At 44.7% G+C, this 18,029-nt stretch overlaps 1 protein-coding gene and 1 non-coding gene across 2 annotated transcripts in view; both read right to left on the bottom strand.

The window, feature by feature from the left end:
• The window catches only part of MAN2A1 (mannosidase alpha class 2A member 1), a 198,256-nt gene that overhangs the window by 101,023 nt on the left and 79,204 nt on the right, over positions 1-18,029 (bottom strand). Inside the window, exons 5-7 of the mRNA XM_069592653.1 lie at positions 16,448-16,575; positions 5,951-6,124; positions 3,163-3,349 (exon numbers count right to left, since the gene is read on the bottom strand). Of these exons, the coding sequence (XP_069448754.1) occupies positions 3,163-3,349; positions 5,951-6,124; positions 16,448-16,575 (489 nt within the window). The remainder of the gene's footprint in view (positions 1-3,162; positions 3,350-5,950; positions 6,125-16,447; positions 16,576-18,029) is intronic.
• On the bottom strand, positions 12,811-12,882 carry TRNAC-ACA (transfer RNA cysteine (anticodon ACA)). The gene has a single exon. It is a non-coding gene; the product is annotated as a tRNA-Cys (tRNA).

Genomic DNA, 18,029 nt, shown 5'->3' with positions numbered 1-18,029 from the left:
ACAAACATGTTTTTTTACTCAGTATTCCAATTTTCACTTCAAGGATTATCCAGAAGTAGATTCTAATTCACGATATAAAAATTTATGAAGAAATCTCAAAGAACATCAATGATGGAAAGAGGCATTTTACAGAAACTATGAAAAACACTGAACTAAATGTAGAATCTCATATGCTCTTTTTATACTGATGGTCTCTGAAATTGTTCTGCAAATATTAAATTAGCAAAAATTTAATAACTTGGAGAATAAAATATAACATAATATTCTTACTTAACATATAATACTTAAGTTTTTTGAGATTACCATTCAATATAGAACTTAATTTTTACTAGTAATTTACTAATTTTCCATAGTTCCCCAAAACCAATTTTAAATTATTACTTATAATTAAAAAGCACACATACAATGAGATTAATCACATAGGAAGATGTCTAAGACCTAAAGAAATAAGAGGAAAAAAGAGTACATAAGTCACAGATATAAGATGAAGTATAAACGAGCATCCAGCTAGACCCTCCAGGCAACCGGCGCAGAAGCGCATCCCAAGGCTCCTCTAGATGCGCCACGCGTGGCGCGCGTGCGTGCGTGCGAGACGCAGAAGAGGGAAGCAGGCAGAGACTCGGGGAAGTGCCTCTTCCGCACAGCGCCCGTCCCGACTCCCAGGCTGCTGCTCAGCGAGTGTCAGTGCTGGGAAGCCAAGGGCCACACTGCCCAGCTGCGGGGAGTGGACGCTCGCTGCACACACGGCAAGCTCACGGCAAGCGCATCCATCAACGCCACAGGGAAAGGCGCGCAGCTGCGGCTGCTCTGCACTCACTCTACCCGGCAGGGCGGGCACCTGACTGGAAGGCACCTCAGATCACCCGAGAGGCAAACCACCACCATATGTAAAACAGACGGCGAGTGAGCAGCGGCTGCTCAGCCGCGTCCACCTCTTTGTGACCCCCTGGACTGTAGCCCACCAGGCTCCTCTGTCCATGGCATTCTCCAGGCAAGAATATTGGAGTAGTTAGCCATTCCCTTCTCCAGGGGATCTTCCTGACCTAAGGACTGAACTCCAGTCTCCTGAATTGCAGGCGGATTCTTTACCATCTGAGCCACCAGGGAATCCCAAATTATATGGTACGAGAAGGCAATGGCACCCACTCCAGTACTCTTGCCTAGAAAAATCCATGGACGGAGGAGCCTGGTGGGCTGCAGTCGATGGGGTCGCTAAGAGTCGGACACGACGGAGCGACTTCACTTTCACTTTTCACTTTCCTGCACTGGAGAAGGACGTGGCAACCCACTCCAGTGTTCTTGCCTGGAGAGTCCCAGGGACGGGGGAGCCTGGTGGGCTGCCATCTCTGGGGTCGCACAGAGTTGGACAGGACTGAAGTGACTCGGCGGCAGCAGCAGCAGCAGGAGACCTAAAACCAATCTTGATGAAGAATGGAGCTTCTTTATCTTCAAAGTAGAGAAACCTCATCAACTACGCATGCTGCGTGTACCACCTGTACATGACAGTTAGAAGCCGCTTTCTTTAGGTGTAAAAACCCAGCGCCACTAAACTGCAATGCCCATGTCTGGTCTCTGAACCTCACGAGGAAGGTGCCATCTGCATGGGCAGCAAGCAGCAGAACTAAGACTCCGAGGCTTGTGAGCTGAACAACAGCAGCAACGAATCCACGTGAGCATCATAGAGTCACTCATCTGCAGGGCCCTGGTGCCTGGAAGCCCCTTTCAGAACCGCTGGAACTGACTGAACACAAGGTGTGTTCTGAGGGGGTTGGGGAGGGGGGCCAGTGGTCTTTGAAGGGTTCCATGACCATCAACAGGATTGCGCAGAATGGGTCTCAGGCACTCTCACAGCACTCGAGAAAGAAAAAGAGGGGCCTCGCACCATCTATGGGTGCGTGGGGATTCCCCGAGCTGGCCTGCAAGAAGTCTCCCGGTGCCCCTGACCACTGGACTAACAGGAGGCATGCAAACCCCACTTAGCGGCAAATAGCTGATCTCCCGAGAAGGCAGGCAAGGACCCCCCAACCCTGACCAACCCACCACCATCCCTTTCCACTGCACCTTTGTGACATAATCTACTGAATTATCCTCTTATGTCTAAGTAGCCTGACCCTAACAGGCTGTTCAGGTTCTTCACCACTCCAAGAACCAATAAAAGAAACCAAACAGATCCCAAAGCTTGGGATACTTTTTTCCAAAACAACTGTAAAAGAAGATTTTGATATACATAACGGATCCATGACTTTAAGAAGCCTCCATGCTGAGATGCTTCTGTGTCTGCCACAGCACGAGGCTCACGAAGGACTCAGCCAGTGCAAGGAGACCCAGATCATGCCTTCATCCTCACACACTCTTTTTAAAAACAGATTTTACTGAGCACAGAGCAACAATCTTACTTTATTTAAAAGCCTATATTATTTTTCTAGCAGAGTTGAGTGTCTTATATTACAACACAAGTGTTTTATTTTAGTGTATTACATACCATTAATTTTACAGTGAAGAAATTAAACTTTTAAAAGCACCAGAATGAGAAGTATAGGTAGCTTGGTTTAATGAGATGCTTCCATCTTTAGGACAGTTTTCTTCTAAGAAAAAACAAGTAATTCATTTCCTGATTTTTAGTTAAAAATTTTTGAGAATAAGTATTCCTAATTAAAGTTTTCAGTAAGTCAAAAACTTCAGAAAGATGCAAAGATATGTATTCACCAGAGCTGGGTAGCGTTCACTATTACTGAGATTGTTATTAAGAGAACAGATAATTACGCTGTTTATGTGATCCATTTCAATAAACGTGCTTTTGCAACTGGGTTGCTTTTCTTACCAATTTATACCATAGAGACCATAAGTTTTATTATCAACAATACATGAAATCAAACACAACAGGAGGCTTTTATAATAAAGGCAAAGGAGATCATAGGAACAGTGTGTAACAGGTTATCCACCGTACACTGACCTGCTATTGTTCACTTTCCATTAAGTTGTAACACAGAAGGCAAACAGGCAAGGCTTTGGCATTTTTCAGCTGCTTTAAATCTCGTTTGAATGAATGCCTTGAGAAAGGATAGTATTGGCTACCAAAGCCCATTTATATAACTCTTCAGCAACAAGCCACTAATGCTTACTTGTTCAAGATGCTAACTTATAAAACGCATATTTCCATACCTGTTCTGGAGATTTCCAGGATATATTGTTTCTGGGGGGACTCCCCAGGGACAACCGTATCTGCCTCCAGGAAGCCGTTTAAAATCAAACTGGCAGCAGATCTTAGGGTCGGGCCCACAAGTGTGGGGGATGTCGTAGCTGTAGAAGGGCATCATATGGCAAAGGATGTCTGTGGCAGATCCCAGGTCTGCAACGAAGAGCAACACACAGACCTGAGCAGACTTGCAGATTCCATCCCCGAACTTTCAGAACGCCAGTGCTTCACACATACACAGTGCAAGCTCCACCCTAAAGCAACAGCCCCTCTAACTACTAAGACACACCCCCCAGCAGCATTCGATGGCTACCGGCCAGAAGGACGACACTTGTATCTCAGCGTCTACCTACATCTTCTGTCTAAACTTAACTGAAACAGAAAGGCCCCATCCTAAAACAGCATCTGCTGACCTGGAAGGATATAAATGAGCAGAAGTTACAATCAGCTCATCCAAAGTTACAGCCACCCCTGGCTGCCAGCGCCTGCCGCATCTGCGCCTGCCGCATCTGCGCCTGCCTCGGGGAGCAGGGACTCTGAGAGGGACCAGTAGCTGCAGAGGCCGGGTGTGAAGACAAGAAGACAGCAAAACGGGGAACTGGGAGAATAAGGGAAGGAGAGGGAAGGGCTTGTGGAAATACCGGGGAAATACTCGTCTTGCAGTGACGAGAAATAAGTGCACTCAACAGAGTTTGTAGAGGGCCCCTTACCAGTGAAGGGCCAGTCTGACTGTTGTCCTTAGAGGCAGAGGAAAAGTAAAAATAATTTTCAAACGCAAAGAGAAGAATCAAAACAAAGCCAACAAAAAAGTTACAGAAAACAAGTACTGGTTCCCGACACAGAATTGTTTTTAATTGAAACTTCAATGCCAGTATGTGTTGGCATCACTGCCCTTGAGAGGTAAGAAGCCTCCCACAAAGTAAGATTGGAGGGCTTTAATAAGAGTTAAAAATGGCTATTTTTGTTTTTTAATTCTGACCTGTAAATACCTCTTCGTCTCTACATACAGATCTCCAATTCTCAGCAACGCATTGCTTTTATAATACAGACAACAAGAAAAATCAAATAAGCACCATATACATTTAAAAAATTTGAAAACAACTGCTTCATTAACAACCACAACAAACAAAGAAGCTCACCTTAATTCCAAAACATCATTTTCAAGCAACATGTCCAGAGACACCGGGTAGGTCCACCATACTATTTAGCAGCTCACCTACACATCTTGGTTTAGCTGCTGCATTTGCTGGTGTTAGCCTTCTATCAAATTAAGACTATAATTTTACAGGCAACGATGTTTTCTATATTTCTTCTTAGCATAGTATTAGGTGCATAAAAGTATTAATTTTATGCCAACTGATATTTATAAGCAATTTGAATGTAAGCAATAATTTAAGTAGGGCTTCCTCAAATAAATGATCCTTTTTCTACAAAAATAAATATGCTCCTAAGCATCTGATAAAATTATATAGGATGCAAGCCCCCAGAAGCTCCTGTCTGCCCTACAGGTTCAGTTTCCCACGACAACAAGTTATACAGTTAATTTGTTTCCTTTTGAAAAAACAACAGTGCCCATGAGAAAGATACTGTCTAAATTTACAAATGATGCTACTGAAACACTTAATGAGGGTCTAGAGTACACAGAGAACAAGTATGATGTAATGCAGTAATGGCTTAACAGTCTTAATAATGAAATCCTTTCTTCAGATGAAATTTTACTGACAACTTGCTACAGCTGGCAGCAGATGCTAGGGGCCAGGGGGCCGAGGCCTCGGAAGAGCACAGAGCTGGGTGTAGATCGAGGCTTCGTACCTGTCGCCTGTTGAGTTCTGGCAAATGGCCTCCACTTTTCACATTAAAAAGGTCCTATAATAACAGACCCTAGCTTAGCAACGGCTACGCAGGCTCAGGGAGGGGTGACTGAAGCGCGTGGCACAGCGCACGTCCCGCAATAAGGGCTCATAAATGAGCACAGGCGGGCCGACCACGGCCCGGGGGCGCAGCAGGCAGAGGCCCCCACCGCGTCCCCCCTCCTCCAGCACAGAGCTGGAGGCGCACATCCGCGGGCACCCCAGGGTACCAAGACAGTGCGAAAACAAGCAACACGGGAGGCAGGAGAGCTGCTCCAGGAGGGCACGAGGAAGGCTTCAAAAGGCAATTCTAACTTAGCTACAGAGACAGGAGAGGCAGAAGGAGCACTGGCGGGATTCCACCAGGGACTCAGTGGAAAAGCGTCAGCCGGCTGCGCAGGAGACGCAGCAGAGCCCCGGGTTCCATCCCTGGGTCGGGAAGATCCCCTGGAGAAGAAAATGGCAATGCACTCCAGGACTCTTGCCTGGAAAATTCCATGGACAGAGGAATCCAAAGGGCTACAGTCCATGGGGTCGCAAAAAAGTCAGACGTGACTTAGCAACTAAATAAACATCAGTTCTAATGCAATAAACTTTGTGGTAAAATGGGTACATTTAAAAATAGAATCAAATGAAAGCATTACTTGCAAAAAACTAATTTCTTATTTTGTTTACTTCCTTTAGGCTTAGAAGAATCTACCATGTTCTACAGATAAATATTTTTACCAATGCTTAAAAGACTCGTGACACAATTATATTGAAAAAATAATTATGTATATCTTTAAGCAACCTGATTCTCAAGACTGACATGTTGAATAAAACCCGTAACAGCAAGAGGTCATAACCCCTGTGAAATAGTATCTAGGTCAAGTAAGAGCTTCTACTTTCATCTAACTCTACATACCCCAATTCTGTCTCCAAAAAAACTCCAGTGTTTTATGCAATGCAAAATGTTTTTTAACTGCATAATGAACTCTCTGAATAAGCATGTGAGAAAATCCAGCACGTTTTAGAAGATAAGCCATTGTTGGTGAATGTCCAAACGGGTCGATAGCCCAACCAGACCGAGGTTTCACTCCTGTTGATAAAGAGAGTAAGTGTTATTTTTTTAAATGAAAAAGAAGTCACAACACATTCAGACCCACCCGAGCTCCCTGGCCTCCTGGATTCCAAGATAAAGGGCTGTCCAGAGCACCCTTAGTGAGACTCCCTGCAAGACCCCCTGAGAGGAGGATCCTGCCCCGGCCGTCCTCCCAGGCAGGGTGCCTCACACTGGAAGTGAGTTGGCTGGAGCTAAAGTGAGCACTCTGTCATCTGACAGATGCTGGAAAGCTGCTGCAGGCAGTGGAGCCCTGATGTGGAGAAACACAGGACGAAGCCGCTGCCCTCCAGGAGCTGACAGTCCCGTCTTCTGTGGAGCTGCATAAGCCTGCAGCTTGCTCTTATACAACACAGAAAACTCATCCAAGTCATTTCCACTTGCACTCTCCAATCCCAACAACAGGGGTTTTAGGCTCTCTTTCATGCCGCACAACAATGCCAGGCCATCAGATAACATGGCAGCAGAACTGGCCCAGACAACTGTGCTGTTATGTCATCACGGACCTTCAGACGCTCGGACGCCGGCACCTGCTATCAAGAAGGAATCAACAGAATTTTTCACACCTGACTCACACCAATTCTGGTAAAGGACTAAAGATACACCTCAATTTCACAGAGGATAACATATGAAAAACCAACAGAATAAATGCACAGGTTAGAATGAATGAAATAAGATTATTCACTGGGAAGTATGTAAATATTTTATTTATTCAGGATTCTCAAAGAAGGCTTCTATAGGCTACGTATACACAGACATAAGTAATCTAACTGCACATTTTTTTCACGCATACATCTATTTAGCACTTTCCATATACTGAAGGCTAAGAAAGGATTACATTGGCCTAGGATTACACAAATGAGTTAATCTTGATCCTGATTATAGCTGTAAAGATTACCATGCAAGGTGTTCACATAGAATAACAGAGAAGAAAACAGAGAGAACGCTGCAGAACACTGAAGGTGAGGCCAGCCAAGGAGACTGAGAGGGGACGCTGAACGTCAGAGAGCCAACAGTTCACGTCAAATCTCAAAGAAGCTGCCACACAGAGCCTGCCCATTTCCCATATGGGATTTACCTCCAAAAAATTATAAAGAAATCGTGAACCTATTTAGTATTTTGGGTTTTTTTTGTGGTGGCATCAGTTCAGTTCAGTTGAGTCGCTCAGTCGTGTCTGACTCTTTGCGACCCCATGAATCGCAGCACGCCAGGCCTCCCTGTCCATCACCAACTCCCACAGTTTACTCAGACTCATGTCCATCGAGTCCGTGATGCCATCCAGCCATCTCATCCTCTGTCGTCCCCTTCTCCTCCTGCCCCCAATCCCTCCCAGCATCAGAGTCTTTTCCAATGAGTTAACTCTTCGCATGAGATGGCCAAAGTACTGGAGCTTCAGCTTTAGCATCATTCCTTCCAAAGAAGAGCTGATCCTTCCAAAATCCCAGGGCTGATCTCCTTCAGAATGGACTGGTTGGATCTCCTTGCACTCCAAGGGACTCTCAAGAGTCTTCTCCAACACCACAGTTCAAAGGCATCGATTCTTCAGTGCTCAGCTTTCTTCACAGTCCAACTCTCACATCCATACATGACCACAGGAAAAACCATAGCCTTGACTGGATGGACCTTAGTCGGCAAAGTAATGTCTCTGCTTTTCAATATGCTATCTAGGTTGGTCATAACTTTCCTTCCAAGGAGTAAGTGTCTTTTAATTTCATGTCTGCAGTCACCATCTGCAGTGATTTTGGAGCCCCCCCAAAATAAAGTCTGACACTGTTTCCACTGTTTCCCCATCTATTTCCCATGAAGTGATGGGACCAGATGCCATGATCTTCGTTTTCTGAATGCTGAGCTTTAAGCCAACTTTTTCACTCTCCTCTTTCACTTTCATCAAGAGGCTTTTTAGTTCCTCTTCACTTTCTGCCATAAGGGTGGTATCATCTGCATATCTGAGGTTATTGATATTCCTCCCGGCAATCTTGATTCCAGCTTGTGTTTCTTCCAGTCCAGCGTTTCTCATGATGTACTCTGCATATAAGTTAAATAAGCAGGGTGACAATATACAGCCTTGACGCACTCCTTTTCCTATTTGGAACCAGTCTGTTCTAGGTTTAGCAATTCTGAAACTTTCATGAATTCCAAGACTGAGCAAACTAGTAAGGTAAAGTAGCCAGGTTCTCTATTTTGAGAGAAAGAACTGCAAAACAGTTCCTATAAATGTGCGAATAGAATGGACCCTATGATACTGAGCTGAAATAGGAGACAGCAGTACTAACTTATGAATAAATATACAAATAAACACACAAACATACATCTATATTTAAAGAAACTACATCAATATGTGTGTGTCTGTATGTCTGCACGTGTATGTGTCTGTGTGTGTGTATGTCTGTGTGTCTGTATGTGTATCTGAGTCTGTGTCTGTGTGTGTATGTCTGTGTATCTGTGTGTGTGTGTCTGTGTGTACGTGTCTGTCTGTGTGTGTGTGCCTGTGTCTGTGTATGTCTGTGTGTCTGTGTGTGTGTGCCTGTGTCTGTGTGTATGTGTGTGTGTCTGTTTCTGTGTGTGTGTCTGTATGTGTGTCTGTGTGTGTGTCTGTGTTTCTGTGTGTGTGTGTCTGTGTGTACGTGTCTGTCTGTGTGTGTGTGTCTGTGTGTACGTGTCTGTCTGTGTGTGTGTGTCTGTGTGTGTGTGCCTGTGTCTGTGTATGTCTGTCTGTGTGTCTGTGTGTGTGTCTGTGTTTCTGTATGTGTGTCTGTGTGAGTCTGTGTCTGTGTGTCTGTGTATGTCTGTGTATCTGTGTGTGTGTGTCTGTGTGTACATGTCTGTGTGTGTGTCTGTGTGTGTGTGTGTCTGTATGTCTGTGTGTGTGTCTGTCTGTGTGTGTATGTCTGTGTCTGTTTCTGTATGTGTGTCTGTGTGTGTGTGTCTGTGTTTCTGTGTCTGTGTGTGTGTGTGTCTGTGTGTACACACACATTTCCTAGCTCTCTGCACTACGAAGGCCTAGATGCTGCGGCACTGTAGCATCAATTAGCAGAACTTTGCTCCTGGATTTTGACCTCTAAATGCTATGCTCTATAATAACCTCAGAGAAACAGCTTATTTCAGGCCTGAGACTGGTAAAGTACAAGATAACCCTAGAACAGATTATTTGGGGCATAAAGTAAAGAAATGGCCAGGGTCATGGAAACATATAGAAATAGATCAGGAGATAGCTTGAAGGGGCTTCCATTGGCCAAATGTGGGACAACTGGGGATCAAGATACAGAACAGTCGTACTAGACTGGAACCCACTGAATAAAATAAACCCACAAGCTCACAAATAAAGAAAGCTCTTCCTTTTAGTAAAATGCAAACAAATAATTAGGTCTTCCCTGGTGGCTCGGCAGTAAAGAATCGCCTACTAATGCAGGAGATGTGGGTTTGATCCCTGGGTCAGGAAGATCCCTTGGAGAAGGAAAAGGCACCCCACTGCAGTATTCTCTGCTGGGCAATCCCACGGACAGAGGAGCCTGGCAGACTCCAGTCCATGGGGTCACAAAAGAGTCAGATGTAGCGACTAAACAGCAACAAAACCAACAGTTACAGAAGGGACGGTGGAGTTAGAAAGTCCTCAGCAGATCCTAAAACTAAAATACTGAAGTCTGATGAGGAATTTTACCTGTTCTCAATGTATCTCCCACAAAGCAGGGAAACGTAAAGTGCAGAGAAGAAGCATAAGACATGACTGATCACGGGCAGCACCTCTGACATGGAACAGGAGGCGACACGCACTTCCTGATGAGATGCACTGAGCCCACAGCAAACAGCTGTGGCAACACCCCAGGAAAATAACAGGCCAGACAGGGCCATCTGAAGCTAATGATGAGCGGAAACTCAAACTGAGAGATGGTTTACAGCAGAAGTCTGACCTCCTCAAAAATATCAAGGTTAAGAAACCGAGAGAAAGGCTGAGGGAGTGTTCCAGGTCAAGGAGACAAAAAGACGTGACAACTAGATGTCATATGTGATCCTGGACTGGGAGAGAAAAAACAGCAGCTTTCACTGAAGAACATTACTAAGACAACTGACAAGATTTGAATACACTGTGAACTAGATTGTGGTATTGTTGTTAAAACTCCTGATTTGACAACTATCTTCTGCTTATCTAAGAAGACATCTCTGTTTCTTAGGAAATAACACAATGAAATGCTGAGAGGTAAAGGGACAAGATGTCTCCCGCTTACTCGCAAACGGTTCAAAAAACATGCACGGGAGTCTAACTGCAGTCATACTTTGGTATCCGAGGGACTGGCTCCAGGACACCTGGAAAACCAAAATCCCTGGATGCCAAGTTCCTTATCTAAAATGGTATTCTATGTGCACATAACCTACACACATCCTATTGCATACAGGCATACCCCAGAGACACTGAGGGTTTACTTCCAGACCGCTGCAATAAAGAGAGTATCACAGAAAAATGTTACCCAGTACATAGAAAAGTTATGTTTACATAGTCTATTAAGTGTACAAGAGCATTATGTCTAAAAAAGTGTACAGACTTCAGTTAAAAGAAACTATATGTAGAGAAAAGAGAACCCTTGCACTGCTGGTGGGAATCTAAGTTGGTATAGTTACCACAGTAAACAGTACAGAAAATTCTCCAAAAATTACAGAGAACTACCATATGACCCAGCAATGCCACACCTGGGAATTAATCTAAAGGAAACAAAAACACTAATTTGAAGATACATGGACCCCCACATTCACAGCAGCATTATTTACAGTAGCCAAGACACAGAAGCAGCCCAAGGGTGCACAAGTGGATCGGTGGACACGTATGCACACCCACACACGCGCATACACACACAGATAGACACGCAAGTGCATACATACACACATGTACAACAGAACCCCATCCAGGCATATGAAAGAAGGCAGTCGTGTCATTTTTGACAGCGTTTACCAGGCTTGAGGCAACGTGCCCTATGAAGTAAGCCAGACAGAAAGAGACAAACAAGGTGAGCGCTCACTGGCACGTATAAGCTAAAACCAAATGAACAGCAAAGCAGAAACAGAGTCACGGACGCGGAGAGTGAACCAGCGGCTTCCAGAAGGGGGAGACTGGCAAGAAGAGGGAAACAGGTGAGGGAGACTAAGAGGCACAAACTCCCAGCTGCAAAATAAGTCATGCGATTCCACATTTGAAATGTATGGAAATACGGAGTCACAATGTTGTATGTCAGGAACATAAGTTGTAGATCAATTATACTTCAAAGGCAGCAAACTCAGAAGCGATCAGATCTGCGGCCAGCAAGGGCGGGAGCGGGAGAAGGAGTCGGATGCAGGCAGTCAGAAGGTGCGAGCTTCCAGTTTCAAGATAAACAAGCACTAGGAATGTGATGCTGCTGGTCAGTCACGCCCGGCTCTTCGCAACCCGAGGGACCGCTGTGCGCCAGGCGCCTCTGTCCTGCACTCTCCCGGCGTTTGCTCAAATTCGCGCCCGAGTCAGAGATGCTGCCTGATCATCTCATCTCTGCTGCTCCTTTCCTTTTGCCTTCTGTCTTTCCTAGGATCAGGTATTTCCCAATGAGTCGGCTTCCCTTGCAGCTCAGCTGTAAAGAACTCACCTAGCAGTGCAGGAGATGAGGGTTCAGTCCCTGGTTCAGGAAGATCCCCTGGAGAAGGAAATGGCTACCCACTTCAGTATTTTTGCCTGGGAAATCCCAGGGACAGAGGAGCCTGGCGGGCTAGAGTCCATGGGATTGCAAAGAGTCAGACACGACTGAGTGACTTCACTTCTTCATATATTGTCCAGAATAACAAGGGCAGAATAAGCTTACAAACAAGAGTAAAATCCAACATGAAAAGTTACAGCGATGTCTGAGATTTTATCACTACCAGTGATCTTTTCCAATAAAAATCACCTGATACACAGGATAGAGCAACCTAGCTGCAACAGATTCAAGAATCCCTGGGGTATAATGACACAGAAAAGAGAGAATTTTTAAAACCTGATATGAAAGGAGGTGAAAGCTATGGAGAGACTTAGAGGGAAACCCAGTATGCCACCAGGACTTTTCTTGGTATAAGTAAATATTTTTAAGAGGGGGTTAAGCGACAAACTTAAGGGAAAATTCAGTATAAGAAAAATCCAAAATTTAAAAAGAGGGCACATGTCAATAAAACTAGGAAAGATTTTGTGTTTTCATGCTAGAATAAGACTGTTAAAATATATAAAAGTAAAAGCAAGAAAAGTTACAGGAAATAATCATTAAAAAGAGTAAAACATACCACGTAAGTGATAGCAGATCTAACAGACCTAAAATCAGACCACGAGCAACACGGATGACACAGTCAGCAGACCTGGGCCATTCCAGACACACCTGACATTAGACCTTAAGAGGGGCCAGAGGACAGTCAGACAATGCAGCTTTAGGCAAAACACAACCTTAAAGCTCAAACTTAAAGTTCCAATGGTCAGTTCTCTATAACAAAACATATAAAAACAGAAATTAACAACCAAAGACTAAATAATTTTCAAGTGAAGTGAAATGAAGTCACTCAGTTGTGTCCGACTCTTTTGTGACCCCATGGACTGTAGCCTACAATGCCCCTCCGTCCTCTGTCCATGGGATTCTCCAGGCAAGAGTACTGGAGTGGGTTGCCATTTCCTTCTCCAGAGGATCTTCCCAACCCAGGGATCGAACCTGGGTCTCCCGCATTGTAGGCAGATGCTTTACCATCTGAGCCACCAGGGAACTATAATGGAATAGTTATTTTAAATTATTTAAATAATTATCTATTATTAATAAATATTTATTAATTAATAATTATTAAAATTATTATTTTGGATAATTTTAAAAAGTATCTCCAAATCAAATGTAAAAAGTATCCAAAACAAGCTGCTCCAAATTGTTCAGCAAACAAAACTGAGACCAGCGCAGGTGTCCCCACTGCAGTCCTCACTGCAGGCAGAGCCACAGTCAGGAAGTTCACGTCCTCGAATGTGCCCATAAACTCTGCTCCTAGGTATGCATCCAGAAAAAGGGAACTTCTGTCCTCACGGAACTTACACAAGCGTGCGCAGCAGCAGTGCCCAGAGCAGCTGAAAAGGAGAGCGATGCAAATGCCCACTAGCTGAAGGAGGAAAAACAACGGAGAAACAGACACGGCATATCCACACAACAGGACATTATCCAGTCATTAAAAAGGGACAAACCCCTGAGACGCTGTGGATAAACCGGGAAACCATTACGCCAAGTAAAAAAGCTAGTCACAGAAGCCCACGTTGTACAATGCCATTTACGTGAAATGTCCAGAGCAGTCAAATCTGCGTGTGCGTGCGTGTTCCACTAAGGAGATGAGTGGTCCCTGAGCCTAGGGCAGAGAAGGAAGGAGCCAGAGAGGGGTGTGACTAGCAACAAACAAGAGGTTCCTTTTGGGGATGCTGATAAAGTTCTAAAGCAGGTGGTAGTTATGGCTACACAACTCTGTGACAACACCACAAACTGCCGCACATGGTGACTGAGAGGATCCCACAGTATGCAAAGCGGTAGTTACCTACAATACAGTAGGAAAAAAGTCTATGCTGAGCAAGAGAAGGCAGACCCAAAAGTGGTACCCCCTAAGTCAGTGGAAGTGATCTACAGCGATAGCAACGCAGAGCACTTGGCTGCAGGGAGAAATTCGGGGGGTGGGGGGATGAGGGAACTTTCTAGAATGATGAAAACGGGGTGACAAGGGTATATACAGCCGTCAGAACTCCAGAGTTAAGACTTATATGCTGCACTGCATGTAAGTTACATATCCATAAAAGCTGAACATAAAGAAGAAACACACAAGATCCACTTACTGAAGTCTTCACAAAATTCTCCTAATGGAAAAAGTCTCAATTCCTTGGAAGACTATAAAAAGGCACCTGGAACAGTTCTTTGCTCAAAAAGACAAAAAGTTTTGGGAAAATGCAATTATAAAGTTGCCTGAAAAATGGCAGAAGGTAATGGAACAAAATGGTGAATACTTTGTTCAATAAAGTTCCTGATGGGGGGGGAAAAAAGTGTTTTTTATTTTTACTTAAAAACTGAAGGAAATATTTGGCCAACTCAACATTTAAGAAAAGTGACACTAAGTAGGGGGTCCCTAAGTCCACCCCCAGACTTCTTTAAGAAAACTTATAGCACCCAACATGAAGTCATACTCACTGCTATGATTTATTATAGTGAAAAGATACAAAGAAAAATAGCAGAAACAAAAGGCACACAGGGCAGAGCCCACAGGAACCAGGCCCAGGCTTCTAAGAGCGCCCTCTCTGACGGATTATCCAGACGGACTCAGTTACTGCACCAGTGAATGCTGACAACACCAGAAAGGCGGGCCACCAAAGCCGCTCACTAGAAACTGTACCCAAGCCTTTCACTGGAGTCTGGTCATGTGGGTACTCACTGTCTAGTTCATAATATGATTCGACTCCCAGAAGGAAAACCAGCGTTTATCATACACTACACTGGGCTTACAAGCAGTTTAAACACAGTGAGTTACTCATCATTGAAGAACTCAACTCTGCAGACACCCACCAAAGACCAACCCTGCAAGCAAGAGCTTTCTAAGGACAGCAACATCTGACCTGACACGTTAACTCTTTTCAGAACAGGTATGGTCTCTGCAACTTACTCTACAAGAATCACAACAACAACAACATGGAAAGAGAAAAAAATTAAGTAAATGTGTCAAAATGTTAATAACTGGTGAGTGTGATTGGGGGCTTTATGGGAGTTCTTTGTAGTACTCTTAGAATGCTTATATTTGAAATTATTCCAAAATAAAAAGTCAATATTAATGGGGTGGGAAGGTGTCATTTCTAACAGAATATTTTAAAAATATTTTAAAATAATAAAAAGTATCTAGAATTTCAATTGCAAATGTATATTTACTATAAACTACAAAACTGTACTGAGAAGTATTTGAACACAATTACACACACACTGTTTGCTGTTGTTTTAGTCTTTTGTGAGCCCACGGCCTGTCGCCTGCCAGACTCCTCTGTCCACGGGATTTCCCAGGCAAGAATACAGGAGTCGGTTGCCGTTTCCTGCTGCAGGGGATCTTCCTAACCCAGGGATCGAACCCACATCTCCTGTGCTGGCAGGCAGACCTTTTACTACTGAGCCGTCAGGGAAGCCCCACATACCGTGATGCAGAGTGCAAACACCACACATCACGAAGCTTTCAATTAGTCCCACGTTCTCACGAGTTGTGTGAACTGACTTCATCAGTTCAGGATCCTCTTCCCCTTACAGGACCCAGTCACCTGGTTCAAGTGAGGCTGGCCCTGCCTCAAACCTCTCTTTCCTTGAGACCATTTCCATCAAACTAGCCAGTTCTCAGTGATTTCAGCTCCTATCGCTATGGCCACAAAACACTGACTCGGAAAGAAGCACAGAGCCCGGTGCGGGCCAGTGAGGCAAGGTATTACTTGCAGGCTCCTCCTGTTGGGCGAGGAAGACCAGAGTCCTGGCCGCCTCCGGCCATCGCGCTCCTCAGGAGGAGGGGCAAGAGGGAGCAGGCCTGACAGACAGCGCCCAGGCAGCACAGTCCAAGTCCTCTGGGTCCAGTCTGCCCTGGAGCTGCCCCATCTCTGGCAATTAGGCTTTTGCCTTTTGTGATCAAGAGTCTTAACTAATATATGATTAAAATTCCAGTGGGATATTTTTAGGAGAAAATACTAAAATTAATAAACAAAACTGATAAAATAACAGGTAAAACAAGGTAGATGATCCTCAAGTGACCATGTTATACCTATATAACTGAGTTTATGATCCAAAAAACACAAATCAATGAAAAAGAAATTATTCAGTAATAATCAGTCCTAGAAAAATGAATTATTAAAAAAATAAAAGACCCCATCTCACCTTCCCCAAAATGAATGGCCCAAAGCAGTCCATGTGAGCTACCAGGGCTTGCCTGAGAGCTCAGCTGATAAAGAATCTGCCTGCAATGCAAGAGACCCTGATTCGATTCCTGGGTCAGAAGACCCCCTGGAGAGGGCACAGGCTACCCACTCCAGGATTCTTGGGCTTCCCTGGTGGCTCAGATAGTAAAGAGTCTGCCTGCAATGTGGGAGACCTGGGTTCGACCCCTGGTTTAGGAAGATCCCCTGGAAGGGGGCACGGCAACCCACTCCAGTGTTCTTGCCTGGAGAACCCCCATGGGCAGAGGAGCCTGGCGGGCCGCAGTCCGTGGGGTCGGGAAGAGCGGGACACGACTGAGCAGCAAAGCAGAGTGCCTAGCACAGTGCGCACGACAGAGGAAGACGCCGCTACGTACCTAGGTTTGTCTCCAGCCACTGATGTCCTTCAATTAGTTGGTCAATTATGGCAAAATAATGTGCACCAGCTTCATCAGGCATTACCCAGCCACCTGTCACAATTTCAAACTGACCATTTTCTAGCAAACTAGGGAGAAAATAACATAAGAATTTACATTAACATATTTAAGACAAGTTGAAATAAAAAAGTAAGACATCATAAACATTAGGTATACCCTTTAAATGTAACCGGTATTTACACTAATTAAAAAAAAAACAAACAGTGAATGAATTCCAACTCTGGGACACTGGTGATGAAGCACGCACGGTGAGGCAGCTGAGGGGGCCCGTCCTAAAGACAGAGCCACACAGGCAACTCTGGGAGCTCTGTTTCATGAAGGACACAATCTCCCACAGCACTTCCTGAAGTCAGCAGCCACATCTCATTCGTTTCTGGGTCTTGCTGAGCGCCAAGCAGAGTGCTTTACTCAGAGCCTATGCTTGATGAGTGTTTAGAGGTGGACAGTCATTTTAAGCACAGTATTTGTTTCATCATCCTCATGCTGAAAAATCAGCATTTACTTCAGCACTTCTGGCATTAATGAGTCAATCATGCAACTACAAAAGGAACAATAACAGAGGTAACGCTAGTGGGACCACACGCTTCCGGGGACACAGAGGCGCCACGGAGCGCCTGCTCCCGAGTCAGTCAGAACACAGGCGACGAGGCTCGCCGTTCATTTCTGAGTGAGGAGCTCTGGCACCTTCATCATCTGTTCACTGGGTTCTCACCACACGAAGCAACTAGACAACTAAAGGGTTACAAGACATCTTCCTCAGAGAAAGAAAACGTCATCCACTAATAAAAACCTGGAAACTAAACGGGGAAGTGTAAACGTCAAGGACTTCAGCAAACATCTTAAGGGCCACAGGCTTCTGAGTGTGTGACAGGTGGTTTTGAAAATGCTGTAAAATTTCAGAAGGAAAAGCAGTTTTCATAAGGATAAACATCACTGAACACCTATAACTTAACAGCCAAGCATGAAGCCAAATTTAACTAAGACCAGAAGCATAAAGAATGACTAGTTCCATACAAAGCATGTAACAGAAGCTACAGCATTAACTAAACACTGATTTTTTCAAACACAGAACAACGACAGAATGGATACGGACACAATTCCCAAGAGTGAGTGAATGAACGATTTCCTGTGTAAAATGAAAAGGTATTAATCACACCTGTGTTACCATGGGGATCACCCACTAACGCAATCTCACATGGAAAATATGATGGCTCATTACTGTACCTAAAGAAACCCAAACATCCAGTCAAACCTCAGATTCTCCGCTTCTCACAGGCCCACATCAGAACTTACAAGAAAGAAGATGGGAATTCCTAACACCTGTATCTCTTTAAGAACACAGCGGAACCCAAGGCGATTCTGTCCCACTCTTCCTGCCAACGGGACTTCATTAAAGGCTCGCTCTTCCTCTTCTCCTTCTGTTGACCGCCTGCTGTAGCCACACTCCAGAGGCCGTGGCCAGCCCCAGCCCCTCATACCTATGGCTGGTGCTTGGAAGCCTGAGATGTCAGGAAAGATTGAG

The sequence above is a fragment of the Ovis canadensis genome, chromosome 5 (assembly GCF_042477335.2).
Source record: "Ovis canadensis isolate MfBH-ARS-UI-01 breed Bighorn chromosome 5, ARS-UI_OviCan_v2, whole genome shotgun sequence".
NCBI classification, from domain to species: Eukaryota; Metazoa; Chordata; class Mammalia; order Artiodactyla; family Bovidae; genus Ovis; species Ovis canadensis.
Note: the sequence above shows the minus strand (reverse complement) of the source record. Positions and strands in the feature narration are given on the sequence as shown.